Here is a 21,063-nt window from a genome sequence, read left to right on the forward strand (position 1 = left end):
ACCCTGCCACTGTTCTGTATCTTGTGTCATTGGACTACTTGTATAAATGTTAACACTATAAATACTTTATTTTAGACTTTTAATTACTCACACATAGGAAGACAATAGAAAATAATTGCGATTGCTGTGACAAAACACCATGACCAAGGCAACTTATGAAAGAAAGCACTTAATTTAGTTTAATGTTTCAGAGCATAAAGAGTCCATTATGGGGATCGAAAGAACAGCTGAGAGTTCACATCTTGATCCACAACCAAGAGGCAGAGGGTGGGGGTGGGGTGGGGAATGATGGGGAGGAGTTGGAGGGTGGGGGAGTGTTGGTTCTGGGAGGCATTTGAAACCTCTAATCCTGCCTTCAATGACACACCTCCCCCAACAAAGCCACATCTAATCTTTCCAAATAGTTCCACCAACTGGGGACCAGATGGTCAAACAATATGAACCTATGGGGGCCATTTCTTGTAGCTGGAGTTATCTCCAGTCCCGCCTGGGCCTGCAGCCACTCAGACCCAAATAAACACACAGACACTTACATTATTTAAACTGTTTGGCCTAATGGCTCAGGCTTCTTGCTATCTAGTTCTTATATCTTAAATTAACACATTTCTATTAATCTATACCTTGCCAGGAGCTCATGGCTTACCGGTATCTTTATATGTTGCTTCTCATGGCGGTAGCTGGCAGCGTCTCCTGACTCAGCCCTCCTGTTCCCAGAATTCTCCTCTCTCTTTGTCCCTCCTATACTTCCTGCCTGGCTACTGGCCAATCAGCACTTTATTTATTAACCAATCAGAGCAACACATTCACAGCATACAGCTATCCACAGCAATTTCTCATTCAAACCAGGCAGAGATCCTATACGCTTTGATGCTTTATTCACTAGGGAAAAGCTGTACCTGACTGTACTGTTCCTGCTAATGTAAAGAGACAGCTTCATGGTTCGTGGAATTTTCCTAGTCATCTCAGGAAATTTGATTTGCAATATGCCTCGAGCCAGCACGAAGAGTGGAACTCAGTTGGTCTTTTTGTGATGACACAGACACTCTGTCTGAATCTACTGTCTGTGCAGTCACCACTAGCCATGACATGTGGATAGTATGGGGAAATGAATCTATATGTCATATATTAAAATTGTATTTTCATGGGTTTGAAACAGGGCCTTACATAGGCCAAGGTGGCCTTGAAATCCTGAACCTTGTATCTCTACCTCCCAAGTGCTAAGATTCTACTTGTATACCATCACACCAGCTTAGCCAGGCTGGTGGGTAACTATGTACTTGGTAAGGAAAGTTTAGAAGCATTTTCCTCTGTGCTCTAACACATGGGAAAGAACTGAATCAATTTCTTTCTTGTTAATTTCCCAGCAGCTACTGTGTTGAACCAGAAAAATTTCCCTTTGTAATCCACATAGGTACAAACAGTCACAACAAATGTAGTTGGGGTAGCGTTTTCTTCACTGTCTCCTAAGACAGACTGAAACTAAGCAGGAATTCCTGGTAGATAATCCCATGAGACTAACGTTTGTGACATTTGTTGTATACTTTTTAAGAGATGGAAAATCATGTCGTGCAAGATGAGGATTGAACAGCTGAGACAAACAATCTGTAAAGGAAATGAAGAAATGAAGAAAAGTAAGTACTTCCCCTCCCTCAGCCCCAGGGAAAGGTCTGAGTGAGTTCATAGAGTCAATGAGCTGGAGGGATAAAGGAAGAGGCAGGGATGGGACAAGAGTTGGTTAATTTTCTCATTGCTCTGACTGAACACCTAACAGAAGCACCTTCTTTAAAGAGGAAGGGTTTATGTGGCTCACGGTCAGAGGCTACAGTCCGCCCAGGCAGGGAAGTCATGGCCGCAGGAGCCTGAGGCTTGGGGCACATGGCATCCAGTCAAGGAGAAAAGACATGAGTGCCGATCCTTAGCATGCTCTCTCTCTGTTCAGTCTGGGAACCAACCAAAGAAATTGTGCTGCCCTTACTCAAGGTGGTCCCCACTTCAGTTAACTTAGTCTGGAAACTCTCTGACAAACATAACCAGAGGTTTGTCTCCTGTGATACTTGATCCTGTCAAATTGGCTGTATTGACCATCACAGGCTATCAGTGACTTTGAAGAGTTTACAGTGGGTTGAAAATATCAATCCCTAATTTGAAATGCCTTTTTGGATTTCAGATTTCTTTCAATTTTGGAAGTGTGTGTGTGTGTGTGTGTGTGTGTGTGTGTGTGTGTGTAAAACGAGATATTGTAATGTTGAGACCCTCTAAACATGACATTTCATTTGTGTTTCTTATGTACCTTATACATGTATCCTGGAGGTAATTTCATACAGTATTTTTAGTGTGCCTGCATTTTGACCTTAATAACAAGTCAAGTGTAGAATTAAAATTGTAGCATCATGTCAGCACTCAAAATGTTCTGGATGTTAAGGCTGGGTGTGGTGACATACACCTTTAATCCCAGCACTCTGGCAGAGGCAGATCTCTTGAGTCCAGCCTGGTTTACACATCAAGTTATAGGACAGCCAGGGCTACAAAGTGAGACCCTGTCTGAAAAACAAAAACAAAATAATTGTGGTTTTAGAGCATTTCATTCTTCATCAGATTTATTTCTTTATTGAGAAAAGGTGTTGCTCTGTAGCCCAGGTTGGCCTGAAATTCACTAGCCTCCTCTCTCCTCATCCGAGCCGTGCACAGCCCCAATCTCAGGTTGTCTGTACAGGGAAGCAAAGCCTCTGCTTGCTTGCTTTTCTCAGTATGATGCATCATAAGGGATTTTTGCAGAAGTCTTCAGGAACTTACAGTCTGGTCTAAAAGGAAGGGCTGGGAATATAGTTCACCTTAGTGCTTTGCAGTCTTCATCTCTTGACTTGGTCCCCAACACCATGAAAACTAAACACTGGGGCACATTTGCTGTTGGGCGGGAGCGGACAGGAAGGGCAGAGTCTGACTTGGGACTTCCTTGTAATATTCAGTAACTCATGCAGAAACATGAAACCATAGCTTTTGCCCTGTAGTGAATTAATGTATATAAAGTCTGTACTGGTTTCACATTATGAAAAAATGCTGTACATGTTATCATAGGTGGCTGCTAAATTTTTTGCCCTCTAAGAAATTATATTCTTAGAAACATTATTTCTCAAGATTAGTGTCTTAGTTACTTTTTTGTTGCTGTGATAAACACAATACCATGACAGCTTATAAAAGAACACGTTTAATTAGGCTTACGGTTCCAGAGGGTTAACGTCCATGATGGCGGAACAAAGGCATGCAAGCAGGAAGCAGAGAGTTCGGTGGGAATGGCAGGAAACTTTTTAAGCCTCAAAGCCAACCCCTGAGCCACACCTCCTAATCCTTCCTAAACATTTCTACCAACTGGAAACCAAATATTCAAACATAATGACCCTATGGGGCCATTCTCATTCAAACCACCATAACTAGTCTATACAGTTTAGAGTCCCCATCATGTCTATGAATCCCTTCTCATTTAAACTAGTTATTTTATAGTGGTGTGTGATGGTATCAGAGCTTCCTTGGAAGGTCCTTACTCTAATGAAGTGCTTGTGTGGTATTGGATGGGCTAGACAGCTAGAGCAGCAGGGTAGCATGATATATAGGTATGGATCTTCAGGGAGAAGTAGGCCCCGACTTTTGCTTGCATTCTCCAGGTCTTGGGTTCAGCAGCAGCACCAGAAGTAGTTACTTAACATTGACTCAACATTTCCCCAGCAGCCTCCCGTGATGCTCTCAGACAGGTGTCCCAATCTTCTGATGCTGCACAGTATGCTGAACATGTACATGCATAAATTTTAATCAGCTCATTCTAACAGGTTTCTAAACTTTAGAACAAAAACATGTCATAAAGCAGTGGACTGTAACACATTATGAAAATGACCTCATGACCATTTGGAAATTCGGGGCCAGAGAAGTCTAGGATCCACCCTAGGCTTCCAGCTACATTCATTGCTCTGTCTACACATAAGTGTTTGTCTACACTTACTGTAGATTTCCATACTGCTGTCAGCTCCAATCCATGGACCCCCCTTTGCGCTGCTCTGGGTGGCTCTGATGCCCGCCAGAGTTGCAAACTGCTGCTTGATGGAAGGTGGCTGCAGTCCTGGTGCCCTCTAAAGCCTGGGCACTGTCTTGCAAGCTGTTTTGAAGGAGTTGACAAACTCTAGAAGTGATTCATGAACCCAAGCTCACAGACAAAGAGGATGCTGCCCAGTACCCTTTTTCTTTATGCTGTGTTGTTGAAATAGACCCTGTGTGTCCAGGAAAGGGCACAGACTAGAAGCTGTAGCGCCTGGTGCTTACTTCTCCAAAGCCTTGGAGTTAAGGGTTCACCATGCAGAATGTGCAGATACATTCAACCGTATGGCCAGGAGAGCTGGTTATGTGCACTTGAAGGTGGGCTTGATCTAGCTGCAGAGTTGATTAGAAATAGCATCGAGTGCTTTGATGTTTTAGGGAAGACACCACGGGGAGATGAGGGAGCCCTGAGTTCCTGCAGCACTGGCTGCTGATGGGATGCCTGAACATCCTGTCCCCTGTACCGGGGGAAGGTAATGAGTTTAAACTGTCCAAAAAAAAGTCTTGACTCAGGACCATGGCTAGACAGGTTCTTGTGAGTACTTCAAGGGTCAGCAGAAATCATGGACATGAAGGAGTGAAAGTAAGTAAAACTAAGCCCCAGAATGTTTTACCAAGACTTCTAAAGAGGCATTTCTGAGAGAAGATGGAAAACTATGGAAGCTCCTGCCTGTGCTAAGCCCATGCTTAGGTCCTGAGAGAGGAGCAGCTTGTGTTTACAGGTGCTCATCAGGTGTCTGTTACAGCCTGGTTAGGAAGCAGCAAGGCTTCACTGGGCCCTGGTGTGAAGAACTAAGAGCTGTATGCTTTAGAAGTCAAACACAGAGTCCAGGTTGTGAGAAACAGGTCTGGGGAGCATTTATGGGCAGAGCCTTGCCAATGAGAACAATAATGGAAATAATGGAAAACCAATAAAAACAATAATAACAAAATAATGGAAAATGGGAAAAGTAGGAGCAAATAAAGGCACAGTCCCAGATAGATAGTATTTTGAACGACAGTGGGGGGAATGAGTGTTTGCAGGATTCATTCAGTATTCATTTCTCCAGTCACTAACGTTAAGTGGGTCCATCCAAGAGGATCTGAAGGATGGAGGCACTGAACATAGGTAAAAGGGAACCGGGTCGATGACAGTTTGAGGTTAAAAAGTTTGGTTTGTGTTTGAGAACTGTCAGGCACTGGCTGTAGTTTATAAAGATTGTGTAAGGGCCATGCATGGTGACACATATCTGTAATCTCAGCATTCAGCAGGCTGAGACAAGAGGAACACACACACACACACACACACACACACACACACACACACACACAAACACATACACCAGGGAGGGTGAGAGAAGGAGAAAGGGGGCAGATAGGTTGAAGTTGTGCCACTCTGGAGATGGGCCCAAGTGAGAGTTAATTAGAAACGAGTGAGAGTGGAAAGAAAGGCATAAGGAGATCGTAGACCAGCTAATGGGGTCACAGTAGGGTAATTGCTGAGGCATCACACAGGTGATAGGTAATAGTGAAGTAGAGAACTTGGCTTCACATCTGTCCAGAGATGGTGTTCCTGGAAGGTCCTGATCATGGTTTTGAACTTAAAAATGTGGTTCCTAGATGTCTGTCTTAGAGTGCAGTTTGTTTTTGTGACTCAAATGAAGTTTGACTTCAGTACAATGAGCCTGACAAGCCTCAGACTCCATAGCCCCCAGGCTCTCTCCGGGATGGCCCTTAGTGCAGTTTTTTCCTGAGGCTTTACCCTGAGGATACAGTGGGAAGGGAAGCTCATGGAGGCATGTGACTCATTGCTAGATTCTGAAGGCCTTCTCAAAAACAAGGAAAAGAACCAGAAGCTTTACAGCCGAGCACAGCGGCACCAAGAGAAGAAGGAGAAGATTCAGCGGCACAACCGCAAGCTGGGGGACCTGGTGGAGAAGAAAACCATTGACTTGAAGGATCATTACGACGGGCTGGCGCGTCTGCGAAGGTCCCACATCCTAGAGCTCACCTCCATCATCTTCCCAATGGACGAAGTGAAGACTTCTGTGAGGTACAGTAAGGCTTTGGCATGGGGACCAGGTTCTGAGGACTGTTTTTTCCAGTATGTCAGCACTTAATTTACTGGGCCCTGTTCTAGGGTTCTTGTTTTCCTGGTATTGACATTTGATTCTTATCTTCCTCAGCAAACAGGAAAGCCAGGGAGGCAGCCAGAACGAGGGGTAGGGCAGCCTGCGTTCTGTCACAGAGCTTCCAGGTTATATGCTGACTCACACTCATGCTGAAAGACCATCTGTTTGGTCATGTCATCACAGTGCCAGCCAGGCCATTTACTAGTTGTGTGTGTATGAGACACACTCTTGAGCCCACAAACCTGATTTTCTTGTCTGTTAACTGAAGGTTGAAAATTGTCTCTTTAGAGTATGAACTTGGATATAAGAACATACCTAGCACTTAGACTTACATGCTGACTTAGCCTATCTTGGCAATGGGCATTTTGCTGCTCTGCTGAGACAGCACTGTGATTTTAGTATGTAGGGACTCTCAGGGAATGGGTAGAGGGAATGGTGGATCCTCACCTCACCATTTATCACAGCCATCTGGGGTGCTTTTGAAAAAGTTCACCAGGGCCCAGTGGCTGAAACTGTAATCCTAATCACTTGGATGTAGCCAGGAGGATTGCAAGTTGAAGGGCAGCCTGGGTAACTTAACTGAGTTTCAATTTAAAAAGAGGGCTGGGTGGTAGCTCAGCTCTTGCCCAGCATGAGCCCCTAGTAGATTCAATCTCTAGCACTACCAAAAAGGGAAGGTGGGGGAGCTAGAGACCAGAGTGGACACTCTAGCCTCCTCTTCATCTCTCAGTATTCTGTAGATAGAGTGGACACTCTAGCCTCCTCCTCTTTCATCTCTCAGTATTCTGTAGATAGAGTGGACACTCTAGCCTCCTCCTCCATCTCTCAGTATTCTGTAGATAGAGTGGACACTCTAGCCTCCTCCTCCATCTCTCAGTATTCTGTAGATAGAGTGGACACTCTAGCCTCCTCCTCCATCTCTCAGTATTCTGTAGATAGAGTGGACACTCTAGCCTCCTCCTCCATCTCTCAGTATTCTGTAGATAGAGTGGACACTCTAGCCTCCTCCTCCATCTCTCAGTATTCTGTAGATAGAGTGGACACTCTAGCCTCCTCCTCCATCTCTCAGTATTCTATAGATGAGAGTGGACACTCTAGCCTCCTCTTCCATCTCTCAGTATTCTGTAGATAGAGTGGACACTCTAGCCTCCTCCTCCATCTCTCAGTATTCTGTAGATAGAGTGGACACTCTAGCCTCCTCCTCCATCTCTCAGTATTCTATAGATGAGAGTGGACACTCTAGCCTCCTCTTCCATCTCTCAGTATTCTGTAGATAGAGTGGACACTCTAGCCTCCTCCTCCATCTCTCAGTATTCTATAGATGCAGATACTGATTAATGGGTGTAGAAACCACCACAAGAAGCTCCTGTGCTCTTGTAACCCCCAGGCCACTCGACCTGAGTGAGGGCCCTTGTATCTCCTGGCTCTATGGCTCTGCCTGGACTGATAGTTGGTGACTAGTAACCATTCTTTCTTGCTTCTCCCTCAGTCTAGACTTTGGTGTGTTGCCAGATTTGGCTTCCTAAAAACTTAAAGGTCTGAGTTTTGCTTCAAGGTTGAAAACCCATTTCCTCCCTGATCTTGCCAAGTACTTTGTGTCTAGTAGGAGGTGGTAAAGCTATGCCTGGTGGCATAGACCTGTGTGATCCCAGATACTTGAGAGGTTTACATAGGTAGACTGCACATTCAGGCTACCTTGTTAACTTAAGGAGACCCTGTTTCAGGGATGTACGCAGTGGTAGATCCCTTAGGCAGCAAGTAAGAGGCCCTCGGTTCGATCCCTCAGCGCTGATAGAAAGTCCAGATACAAAATCCAGATACAAGGTTGGTAAGTATTTTGGATCAGTGGAGAAAAATTCAATTACTAAAAATTTGCATAAAGACAACTGGTCAGGCCTTAGAGGGAAGCTGGTGGAACAGAAGCCTTGTGCCAGCATTACATCCTGATCGATCAGCAGTTACCTGAGCACAATACATTATTCTGGATTTGCATCCTGGACTACAACTACAGAATTGAATCGGCTCTGGAGATGAGTTAGGAGTACTGTAAATGACCTGATTTCTGTACCACAGTAGCTGGGCGTGTGTGACAGCATACGCCTATAACTTTAAGACCAGCCTCTGTAGCACAGCAAATTCAAGGCCAGCCTGAGAGACATGAGACCCTGACTCAAAAACCAAACAAAAAAGATAACAGACTAATTCCTTCCTTGTTGTGTTTTGTTTGTTTTTCAGTATGAGGATTGAATTTAGGCTTCCTAATTTTGATCATTACATTTTCCAGAACTGGTTATTTGGGTAAAACTTTAAAACTCTTGAAACTTTTCCATAAGGTTGAAATTTTTTAAAAAGGAAACATGTACACATGTTGTCATGTGGCACATAATGACTTTGGGTCAGCAAGACCATGGAGTCCCATGATACTGTGCCATGTCGCGGTGTGGTCTTCATTTGTATGAGTGCACTCTGCTGTTCACACAGTTCCACACCTGTGACTGTGTGTTTCTCATGACAGTGTACACATGTGGATGGCTGGACAAGACATGAGGGAACCCTGCCTTCTGTGCTTGTGCCTGCTGGTGACTGTAGCTTGAGTTTTCCTGCCTGGCCCACAGTCAGGACAAATCTCTTTCACTTGCCAGTCCCAAGCCTCTCAGACCCAACCAAGTAAACACAGAGACTTATGTTGCTTTCAAACTGTATGGCCGTGGCAGGCTTCTTGCTAACTGTTCTTATAGCTTAAATTAATCCATTTCCATTAATCTATACCTTGCCACATGGCTCGTGGCTTACCGGCATCTTCACAAGCTGTTTCTCATCGTGGCGGCTGGCAGTGTCTCTCTGACTCAGCCTTCCACTTCCCAGCTTTATTCTCCTCCTTGCCCCGCCTATACTTCCTGCCTAGCCAACGGCCAATCAGTGTTTTATTGATTAATTAGCAACACATTTGCCATACATCCCACAGCAGGTGACCTTTTCTTAACACGTGTTAGATGTACACTGTTGCTTCTTTAAAACTCAGGTGGCTTCGGCGTTTCCTCTCTAATCTTTCTTGTTGGTCTGCAGAGATCCTGCAGACGTGTCTTCAGAGAGTGACAGTGCCATGACCTCCAGCATGGTGAGCAAGCTTGCTGAGGCCCGGAGGACAACTTACCTGTCCGGAAGATGGGTCTGTGATGACCACAATGGTGACACCAGTATTAGCATTACAGGCCCTTGGATTAGCCTCCCAAACAACGGGGACTACTCTGCCTACTACAATTGGGTAGAAGAGAAGAAGACAACCCAAGGGCCTGGTGAGGAGCAAAGTAGTCTTTGAAATGGATGACATAACAGAGCGGGCAGTGCTGCGGCACAGTGCACAGTTGGGGGTAGTGCATGCACAGCTGTCTGCAGCAGTGTCCTCATCCCCATGAAAGCTGCATGCTCTGCAGGTGTCTGTGTTCGTTCCCTTTCCCTCTTCCCCAGCTCTAGGCAGTGCAGCCAGTGTGCTTTCTACCAGTAGATGGTCTAGCCTAGACAACTTAGGAGTGAAATCATGCAGAGTGTGTGTGTGTGTGTGTGTGTGTGTGTGTGTGTGTGTGTGTCTGCTTTCTTTCATTTAGCCTTCTTTTACAAGTTCATGTCATAGCATATATTAGTACTCCATTGCTTTTTATGGCTGAATAGTTTTCCATTGTTTGGCTATCTACATTTTATATATTCATCACTTCATAGAGTGATGACATTTCACCTTTGGGGTTAATATTACTTAATTCATATAAAAAGACATAATTAGACCATCTCTGGTATTTCATGCCTGTTATCCTAGCATTTGGAGGGCTGAGTCATGAGGATTGTCAAGGCCAGCTTGGGCCGTATAGCAAGACCCTATCTATCTCTTTAGGTAGGAAGGGAGGGAGGGAAGAAGAAGGGAAACGCCTATTTATACAGGTGTATCTTGCTGCCTTTTGCATTTTGGCTTTAGTTTCCAGCTTTGAACTATTGGAGTACTAAATGGAAGTTGAAATGCCCCTACAGTTTGTCTTGGGTGGAGAAGAATGGTCCATTAGTCATTCAGCACATATTTTGAGTTGTACATTACTGGAGACTCTAGGTGTGTTAAGTTGCTTATTAAAACTAACCATCCCAGGCTATAAGGAAGTGGTGAAGGGGCCGTACCCTGAGTGGGTGCTAAGAAAACAGCCAGGAGTTTGGGGGTAGGGCAGAGGTGCAAAGGAAGGGACAACCTTTGACTACCTTTAGTCAAGAAAGGCCTTTCTGTGTTGTACTTCAGCACGCCTTTAATCCCAGCACATGGGAGGCAAAGGCAGATGAATCTCTGGGTTTGAGGCCTGCCTAGTCTACAGAGCGAGCTCCAGGACAGCCAGAGCTACACAGAGAAACCCTGTCTTGAAATACAAAACAACAACAACAAAAGGAAAGGCTTTTCTGAGGAGGTGACGTTTGAGTTGGACATTACTGGAGATCAAGCCCAGGGCATTTGCATGTTAGGCTATAGCCTCGCCCTTGTGTGTTTTAAAGATTTATTTTAGTTTTTAACTTTGTGTACCTATGTGTCTGTGAATGTATGTACACGAGTGTGGGGGCCAGAAGAGGGTTTCTGATCACCCTGGAGCTGGAATTACGTACAGTTGTGCAGAGCCACTCAACACTGGTGCTGGGAGCTGAACTCAGGGCCTCTGGAGGAGCAGCAAGCACTCTTAGCCTCTGAGCCATCTCTCCAGCCTCCTGATCTTGGTTTTTGGGGAAGGAGCTCATGTAGCTCAGGCTGGCCTCAGACTTCTGATTCTCCTGCCTCAGCCTCCCAGTGTTGGCATTAACAGATAGGAGTCACCACAGTGAGCTAATTTGGTCATTAATTGTTAGGTGATACATTGCCAGGCCCAGTCAGTCTAGACTCTAATCCATTTATGCTTGGCTTCTTTAGAACTGTTTGTATCTGCCCATGCCGTGAGAGTGAAACCTGGTATCAGTAATGTAACTATAAAACCCTAAGAGAAAAGTCTCAGTTCTCGCTGTTTTTACTGATGTGGAGGTGCTCTGTGTGTGACTTCTGTGTCCATCCCCAGACATGGAGCATAACAACCCTGCCTACACCATCAGTGCTGCGCTGGGCTATGCTACTCAGCTGGTCAACATCGTCTCTCACATACTGGATGTCAATCTGCCCAAAAAACTGTGCAACAGGCAAGTGATCAAGGTGGCAATACTTCGTCAGCCATTTGAGTTCCTGGTGTGCCCTTACGCTAGCTAAGAGAAGGCGTGGCAGAAATATTAACATTGTTTTCAGAAGATGTCACCGGGTTCATTGTTCATTGTTCATTACAGTCATGCATGAATCTGAGGAGACGACAGAGACTCCATCTGGTTCTTGGGGAAATAACCAAAGGACCAGGGGATGCAGGGAGGATGCTGCAGATCCCGTGCACGGGATCTGAGTGAATTGTGATGGGGTGGGGGTTGGGAAGGTTGTTTCATTCTTATGAAAACCTCATGCTTACATTGTTACTATTATTGTGTTTTTGTTTTTTTTTTAATTTTTTAAAAAATTTTTTCCAGACAGGGTTTCTCTGTGACTTAGTCCTTGCCATCCTGGAACTCTCTTTCCAGACTGTCCTCAAACATACAGAGATCCACCTGCCTCTGCCTCCCAAGTGCTGAGGTCCAAGGGGTGTCCACTGCCTGGCTTCATGTTTAGATTTTTTTTTTCTTTTTTGTTTTTTGAGACTGTATTTCTCTGTGTAACAGCTCTGGGTGTCTTAGAACTCAATTCGTAGACCAGGCTGGCCTTGAAATCACAGAGATCCACCTGCCTCTGTCTGGGATTAAAGGCATGTATCACCATTGCCCAGCTTCATGTTTAAATTTGTAAAGACACAGTCTATCCAGTTCCCATTTAGAGCTCCCCCCCTCCAGTTACCGTGCATTTACCACTGGACAGAAGCAGGCTATACTTCAGGGATTTGTTTGTTTGTTTGTTTGTTTGTTTTTAAGCAAGGTCTCATGTAGCCCGGGCTGGTATGGCCTGAGGCTCCTCTTGCCTCAATATCTGGTTGCTGGGCTTTTGGACATGTGCTCAAATAATTAACAGCTGGATTTACCATGGTGATTAGTGCTGATGGAGATCAGTGAAGGCAGGAGGGGCATGGGTTATCTTTCCCCTCAGTTTTTGTTTTTTTCTGTCATGGGGAATTGGACCCAGATGGTCCAGTGCTCTTCCTCTGAGCTATATCCCTAACTCAGGGCATAGTAGGAAAGGAACAAGCCGTGGATGGGATGCTAAGGAAGAAAGCTGCAGGCAGAGAAGGCAGAAGTCCCGGGAGGTGGGAGGCAGTGGGGATTAAGAGGAGCACACATGGGGCCCTAGGAAGTCTCCAGTGTCACTGTGCACCAAGTGGGTGGTGGTTGGTTTTCCTTCCCCACAGTCCCCTATTGATGCTTCATGTGCCCCACGTGTGTCCCTTCCACAGCATTCCTGCTTGTGTGGTATGAGCTCCTGAGGCATTGTTGCTCAGTCGCCCAGGGACATGCAGCTGCAGGTTCTAGAGATGACAAGAGCTGCTCCCCGTAAGGGCCGTAGCTCAGTACTTAGGGAGTGTCCGTTCCGGGCGGTTTACTAAGGAGGAATGTGCTGTGCTGGTGCTGAACTGCACTTGACACATACCCTTCAGAAGGGACGTTTTCAAATAGACTGTCTTGGAGACCCATCTTAGAAGTCATATCCTTGTCTTACAGTGAGTTCTGTGGGGAAAACCTCAGCAAACAGAAACTGACTCGTGCGGTGAAGAGACTGAACGCAAACATCCTCTACCTTTGTTCCTCTCAGGTACAAGCCCTGGGCTTTGAACTCATTTTGAAGTCGCTGTGTGTTGAAAGTACTAATCAAGCCTTTGCTTTTTCTAGCATGTGAATTTGGATCAGTTACAACCACTGCATACCCTCAGGAACTTAATGCATCTGGTCAGCCCACACTCGGAGCACCTAGGCAGGTAAGTTGTATGTGCGGCTTTTCTCTGAGCATTGTTTCTCAGTGGCTGCTTTTAAGTAGAACCAGGATGCGCACTGGCCTAGTATCTGATGTTCCCCACGTCCCGAATTCTCTGGCAAGGACAGAAGTTGTACAGTATTGTGCAGAAGAACCAGCTGATCACAAGTCCTTCTGCTCTCCCTTTGCGGTCATCTCTTAGAGAAAGTTGCAGTAGAGTACATTTAGCATGTGACATGTAGTAGAGGGCTCAGATGCCCTGGCCACCACCTTGTGCTTCTCTTGAAGCTCGGTATTTCTTTTCTAACTCGCCTCTGGCAGCTGTGCTGTCTCTTGTGTGTTTTCCTTTGTGCTTGTGGATACTGTGTCCTCACCCGGTCAGTGTGATCACTGTTTGTTACAAGTATTGGAAGTCGACAGAGTGAGCTGCCTTGAAGTTCATCTGCTTAAAGACAGAAGTCAGGAACAGTGAACACCCCCTCCCCCATGGTCTACTCTAGATAACTTTCAGGCACCCAGCCCAAAAGAGCATGAGCTTCGCGAGGCTCATCTTCTGTAACCTGCTCTAGGCTCTTACCCATTGTCCTTACTTTCATCAGAATATGCACATGTTCTTGTAGAGGTGGGATATAGCTGATGTGTCTACACTTTGGAAAATGGGCTTTTACTCAGTGATTTTGCTCAAACTGTAGGCTAATGTAGGCACTCTGAGTGTGTTAAAGTTAGACCACACTAAATGCTGGTGTTTGTTACTGTGGTATATTAGAGTTTTTGAGCTGACTGAGGTGGCAAATGCCTGGATACAGCTACTCAGGAGCTGAGGCAAGAGGACCACAAATTGAGGCAAGCCTGAGCAGCTCAAAAGGGGCAAGTGTATGCATGAGCCTAGCATGTGCATAGTTAAACGTTATTTGCATTTTTGACTTATTAAATATTTTCAGCTCTCAAGTTGGGGAGCATCTGTGGAAAGAAAACAGTCAGGTTTTATTTGACACGCGTTTCTTGAGTGGCCTCTTGGATAAGGAGTAGTCTGTATGCAGCAGGTCTGAGGCAGTGAACTCCTTCATCACTTTCTCAGCTAAAGATGTGCCATTTCTTCCCAAAAGGAGGCCTGGTGGAGAATTCCAGCAGGCATTTCAGAGTTTTGACAAACTGACTCCAAAGATCACCCTGGAGCATTGGCAGCAGGGGCAAAGTAGGAATAACAAGGGCTGGCCCCTTTCCAAACAGGGCAAATGAAGTTAATTTTTAAAAACGTGGCTTTTTGGGGGGGCGGGGGCGGGCAGGGAGATGGCTCAGTAGGTAAAGGGGTAAAGGGGTAAAGGGACTTTACCTGATTTGGATTTCCCCGCCCCACAAGGTAGAAGGAAAGAAATGACTCCCACAGATTGTGCTGTGACTTCCACATGCTTGCTATGGCATGCCCACCCCCAGTAATATAAACAAAAAATAAAAAAGTTTATTTAGCCGGGCGGTGGAGGCGCACACCTTTAATCCCAGCACTCAGGAGGCAGATGTAGGTGGATCTCTGTGAGTTCGAGGCCAGCCTGGTCTACAGAGTGAGATCCAGGAAAGACGCAAAGCTACACAGAGAAACTCTGTCTCAAAAAAAAAAAAAAAAAAAAAAAAAAAGTTAGTTAATTTCAGTATTTGGGAAACTGAGACAGAAGGCCTATGACTTTGAGGGCAGCCTGGGCTACATAGTAAGATCTTGTCTCAGATACTACCCCCAATTAAGAAAGCTGCTGTTGGCACAGAAATAGTACGCGTGGTATTAGAAAAGAGAAGGAGTCCTGAGGTGGATCGTAGACCTGCAGGACTGTGTTTCAGCAGCCTGCTGAGTTAGATGATCATAGTCAGTAGTGTTGCGCTGGTTGGCATTAAATGAGGAAAAAGTTGGTTTTCTATCATATTCTATATACAAAAACAAGTTCCAGAAATAAAAGATCCTGTTTTTAAATGACGTATAAGAGACCTAAGAGAAAAGACTAGTCCATACTCCCTGGGTAGTGAGGGAAATTTTAACCAAGCCGTACCTCAAAAATGGATAAGTGAAGGGAGCCCACACATTACTAGGTGGGGACTAACTGACTCTAGTAAGTAAGGCCTTATAGCTTAAAGAGACAGACAGTAAACATTTGCAACATCTGTAATAGAGAACAAATCCAAATCTAGAGTGGTCTGTCTTTCAGTCAGTAAGGGAAAGCAACCTAGTAGAAAGATAAAGGATTCAAATTGCTTGCCTGGAAGAAATGTATTATGTTAAAAAAAATCATCCTCCATCAAGAGTAAAGACATGGGGCAGGCGGGGGTGGGGGAAGGAGGGGGGTGGCTCACTCCAGTGGGTTCAAGTGCTTACTGTACAAGCAATGAGACCCAAGTGCAGTCCCTGAAATCCACGGAGAAAGCCAGCTGGGTGAGGTAGCACACATCTGTGGTCTGAGGTGGGAGGCCCAGACAGAAGAATCGCCTAGAAGCTGTGGACCAGCTGCCTAGTATACACAAGTTGTAAAAGAAAGCTGGAAGGAGAGAATCACTCCTGAAAGTTGTATTGCGGCTTCCACATGAATGCCTGCTTCCTTGTGCTCGCTTCTGTCTCTCACACACACAGAATAAAGAAATGCAGCAGGGCGAGTCGCTTTCCTCTCCCATGCCCCGTAACGCCAACTCAGATGATCTTGGGATGGGAGATTGTGCTTATACAGCCCATCTATGTACACACAGGTCAGGACCCTTTGAAGTGCGAGCAGACCTGGAGGAGTCCATGGAATTTGTGGACCCTGGAGCTGCTGGAGAATCAGATGTGAGTGGAGACGAGCGTGTAAGCGATGAGGAGACTGACTTGGGCACAGACTGGGAGAACCTGCCGAGCCCCCGATTCTGTGACATCCCTTCCCAGCCAGTGGAAGTTTCCCAGAGCCAGAGCACCCAGGCATCTCCACCCATAGCCAGCAGCAGTGCTGGTGGGATGATCTCGTCGGCCGCGGCCTCAGTGACCTCCTGGTTCAAAGCATATACTGGACACCGCTAATGAGAGTGGACCAGGACACGTGAAATCTTTCCCACTGCACTCTAATAACCTTGTCTTCGTAGTTATCAGAGGGGCTAACCTAGCGTTAGGACAAGCACATGTGCCTGTCAGGTGGCCTGTGATGGTGATTGACGTGCTCAGGACCTCTGCCAGCCCTGAGCTTGTGGCCTCCTGGCCCCTGGTCTTAGCTCCTTCGACCCCACAGTGTGCTGGTTCCTGGGATGCCGAGTCTTCCCGACACTAAGTTCTAGACTTTGTCAGATCACAAGGAAGTGTTTCTTGGTGGTGAGGAATGGAAGACAAAAGCTGAGTTTGTTTTTTCTGTCATCTTTTTGAGAGACTTGCCAGCCACAGCTTTGGTCTTATGGGGGAGGCAGTCGTCTGGGGAGGGGAGGTGGTGGTGAAAGCTTTTTGCTATCGTTGTCGTCATCATGCATCACATTCCTGATTTTCTACCACACACCAAAGAAACCGCGGTCTTTAGTCCACAGACCCACATCATGGTTGGGGGAGTCCTAGCTGTGATGTTTGGAGATGTCCAGACAGTTTCCTTGTATTCTGAGGGGAAATGGGTTCATTCTTGTGTAAGTCATTGGAGTTCTCTGTACTATACTCATTTTAAAGTGGTACTTTTTCCCTTTATCATTCCCTATATGAGCTAAATGCTGCCTGGGCACAGATTGAACACTTGATTAAGTGGTCATTCTCTTGCTGTCCAGTTTCTTGGTGGGGAGGTGTTCCGGGGAAACCCCTCCTGCTTGTTCCGGGTGTCTCCTTGGCTCTGGAGGCAGCACCTTGTGCAGAGTGTGGAGCACCGTGCAGCAGTCCCAGGAAGTGCTCAAGGAATTTCCTCCAAGAGACCATTTTAATGACAATCTTACAGAAAACTATAACGAGAGGCATTATGTTCAAATTTGTAAGTAGTTCTTTCTTATTTCTAATAACTTCAAAAAAGAAAGAAGGCCTATGTAACAGACCACAGAAGTCCTGTGAAAAGCGCCCTTCAAGGCGGCGGCTGTACCTTCCTAGTGTGCCTGGTGCCATGGTATGTACCTCAGGCAAGTCCTTCAGCAGTTTGCTGCCCCCTAGCTTCTGTTCACCGTTATGGTTGATACTTTGCAGACTTAGGTGCTATAGAGCTCTTGCTATTGGTAGACTTGTAGAAAGGATTGTATTCCTACCAGGAGCCCCAGGGTCTCCCACTCTACATCTCCACCTGGGGAGGAGATGGCTTCCCTCTTGCAGGCGTTTATTTGACGGAAGTCTGTCCTGCTCAGCTTCATAATTGTTGGGCTTGCATTTTGCCCTCTACTTCTAGAATTTGTAGACTGAGTCTGGTAGAATGAACAGATACCAGCTGAAAAAGAAACCATGAGCTTGAGAGGAAGCTTCAGAAAGTGCAGACGCCACGAACTCCTGTCTACAGCGGTTAACAAAGCAGAAGCAGGAAGTATAGGGTTGATGGTATTTTGTTTTTAGTATCAAATGGAGGCACTTTGGTCACTTTACGTCACAGGAAATGATTGCACTAGGCTGCTGAAATCCTTTGAGTTTCATTATTTTGCACTGGATCCACCTGTTGTAAATATTCTTAAATACACATTTCAACCACTGTTTTCCCCCGTACTCTTTGCTGCTTATAAAACCTCCCATGTAGGTGCAAGAACCATATGTAAACAGCTTTCTGAAGAAATGGAGCTGGTATTTTTTTAAACCAAAAGCCATAGAAGTTGGTCATGTTTTCCATTTTAAAATGATTTATCGAAACAAGGTAATACTAATAGAAACTCAGAGTACCGCGTAGGCTGCTTAAATGGTCTTATAAAAGACGTTTTTATGTAATTGAATAGAACCAAGGAAAGTTTGCCACCTGTGTGACTTACTGGAGAGACAGTAAGTCACCGTGGTATGGACAGTACTGGGCGAGGAGTCGGGGTGCTCTGGAAGGAGTTGAGCATCAGAACCCCTCGCTGCATCTGAGACTTCCACATCAGGGTGGGTCACACAGATGTCCTCTCAACTTTTACTGTATTACTGCAATAAATCCTTTAACAGCACTCGGCTCTGTGTGCCTTTTCCCAGTTACCATTTGTTTCCGCTACATTGACGTTAACAGGAGTGCAAGCCAACCCTGGAGTGCTTCATGTCAATTAAAGAGGAACGCTTAAAGAGTGTTTTGCTTGGTAAGAAATTTGTTTTTAAAATTACTGATTACGGTGCCTTTAGTCATGATGGCTCATCTTTGGCAAACAAGAAAGTAGTTGTTTGTCACATATTTCATTCTCTAAAGACCTGTTTTTCCTTGATTGCCATAACCTTGAGGCTTGACCTGGGAAAGGAGTGGGCCTCTGAGATGCCCACATGGATCCTGCTCACTCACATGTTAGAGGGACTTCTCAAGCCAAGATGAATCTGCTAGCTTTGGAAATCTTTTTTGTATTTAATCACTCAGATGGGCACCAGTAGCTTCCAGGGGAGTGTGGAAGAGCCACCTAGAAGTGGAGGCATAAGTGACTGAGGTGGGACAGGTTGGGCCCTCAGGAAGGATGCTGAATGGTCAGTCATGCCCATTCATTGCTTTCTCTGGGATGGAAGGAAGGCTCTTCAAAGAGGGATTGGGCTTCTGAGTTCCTGCCTTTCCGTTTTCCTAGGTAGAAGCCAGAAGCAGGTTTCCGTGTTGTGTAAAGGAAGGAAGGTGTTTCATCCATGGTCACATTTGTCTGGGGCAGGAAGTGAGGCAGATGGGAAGAAAAGGAGGCTTCCCAGTAGGTGGGAACGCTTCAATAAAGTGTGACAGGAATGCTTGGGCTTGACCTCTGAGCACCTCAGCTGTGCTGCCCTCCCCACCATTCAAACATCTGGTGAGAAAAGAGCCTGGAAAGGGGTTTTCACCCCCCAGAGTTCAATCGATGAAACAAATTTTTCTCTAAACACCAAAAGCCACCAGGGTGGCACACTTCATTATGAAAATCACTTTGTGTGCACACATGTGTGATGTCAAACAACTCATGTCTTTTCTCACTCTGCTGTGTCCCAGGGATGGAACTCAGGTCTGCAGATGTGGTAGCCAGTGCTTTACCCACTGGGCCACCTCGGCAGCCTGGGACAGACTTCTTGAAGAATTCAAATGGTGATTCAGCAAGAACCACAATAACATGTTGTCATTGTGTGTTTGTAGAAAGGAGTACAAGGGGCTGGGATGTGAGAGAGGGTCTGATGGAAACTTTAATGGACTTAAAATGCAAGAAATTAATCTGCAAAGATGGCTTAGAGGTTAAGAGTGCTGGCTGCTTTTGCAGAGGACCTTAATTCAATTCCCAGCACCCTCGTGGTGGCTCACAACCATCCTAACTCTAGTTCCAGGGGATCCAGTGCCTTCTTCTGGCTGCTGTGGGCATCAGAGATTCGTGTGCTGCAAATACATATATGCAGGCAAAGCATTAATACACATACAAATAAGTCTTAGACATCATTGTTTTGTTTTTGAAGCAGTCTCTCACTACGAAGATCTGGCTGGCCTGAAACTTACTATGTAGACCAGGCTAACCTCAAATTCACAGAGATCCACCTGCCCCTGCCTCCTGAGTGCTGGGATTAAAGGCATCAGCTACCATGTCCAAGCTATAAATCTTTTTTTCAAAAGCCAAGAAATTGACTAGAGGTTCAAGGTCAGTGATGACAGTGGGCTGGGGCAGGTTGAGAGAAAACTCTTTAGTGAAGACTCTCGTTCTGAAGTGTTGATGCTCCCAGAACCAGCATCATCATCCCATACCCACCTCACTTTGGAGTATGGTGTTGTAGCATTTATTATGACTTCCGAGGACAGCCAGATGTTGAGGAAAGTACTTCCCTACACTTGTTTAGTGGTGCATTTCCTAAATTCAGAAGACATTTCTGCGGGTATGAACAAGTATGTGCATAGCTAGCTCTCGGTTTGGATAATTGCTCATTGGTTTGGCAGCAGTAGTCAGGAGGTGTCAACAGTGACAGGCATGGCATCCGATCCGCAGTTGAGGAGGAGGTGGGCTAGTGGTGACAGGGAAATACGCTTTCTGGTGGGTGCTGCTGCTGATGGCATAAGAGAATTCTGACTCCTTGATGACCTTAGAGAAAGACCGTAAAAGCAGAGATCATCCACTGCACTGGGCATGCCCAAGATGCTTACATTTCTCCCATTCTACTGGGTGTGAGACTGTAACTGCAAAATTAGTATCACCTGGGAACTTGCTAGAAATTCTGCATCTGGGGCACTCCCTCGGGCCCACTAAATCACAACCTTCCTTTCTACACATCTGTGTGCTGTTTAAGATCATTGAGGTAGAGCTGCATGGTCAAGAGGAAATAGAACTTAATGCAGTGATTTGCTCATGGTCTCACTAAAAGTTATTCTGTTCTGAAATTGGAATATCTAAGCACTAAGGGCCTCTGGAAGAGCCTCAAGATTTAGGCAATAGGTTCCTTCTTCCCAGGCACAGAGGAGGAGATTCTGAAGTAGCCTTTAAGGGGCTTTACGTTGGGGAAAGTCTGTCTGATGCAGTGACTGCACCTGCTTCCTATATCCTGCCTAGGGCTTTCTTGGGTTATCTCCCCTTTGCCCTTCCAGGCTCACTCCTTCTTGCTCAGTGGCCAGGAGGCTGATTGGCGGCATCACCTTTGATGCCTTCCTGCTTCATCCCCTGTTTCTTCCTGTCTTTCCCAGGCCTGGGAGCCCTCAGACCCATCACTACACACAGCCCTTGGTTTTGTCATGCATCCCTTGTGAAGCAGCACTGCCACCTTGGACTCCTGGGAACTCCCACTTCCGGAAGTTGATTCTGTAGTTTAAGGATGAGCCTTGAGCTTTGTCCTCC

The 21,063-nt window shown here is 45.8% G+C and overlaps 1 protein-coding gene across 1 annotated transcript in view; it reads left to right on the top strand.

Annotated features, from left to right (window-relative positions):
• The window catches only part of Atg14 (autophagy related 14), a 37,098-nt gene extending 18,828 nt beyond the window's left edge, over positions 1-18,270 (top strand). Inside the window, exons 4-10 of the mRNA XM_059273735.1 lie at positions 1,550-1,631; positions 5,878-6,115; positions 9,261-9,490; positions 11,267-11,384; positions 12,933-13,023; positions 13,101-13,186; positions 15,907-18,270. Of these exons, the coding sequence (XP_059129718.1) occupies positions 1,550-1,631; positions 5,878-6,115; positions 9,261-9,490; positions 11,267-11,384; positions 12,933-13,023; positions 13,101-13,186; positions 15,907-16,213 (1,152 nt within the window). The 3' untranslated portion in view covers positions 16,214-18,270. The remainder of the gene's footprint in view (positions 1-1,549; positions 1,632-5,877; positions 6,116-9,260; positions 9,491-11,266; positions 11,385-12,932; positions 13,024-13,100; positions 13,187-15,906) is intronic.
• Positions 18,271-21,063: the final 2,793 nt, after the last annotated feature.

Source organism: Peromyscus eremicus, chromosome 9 (assembly GCF_949786415.1).
Source record: "Peromyscus eremicus chromosome 9, PerEre_H2_v1, whole genome shotgun sequence".
NCBI classification, from domain to species: domain Eukaryota; kingdom Metazoa; phylum Chordata; class Mammalia; order Rodentia; family Cricetidae; genus Peromyscus; species Peromyscus eremicus.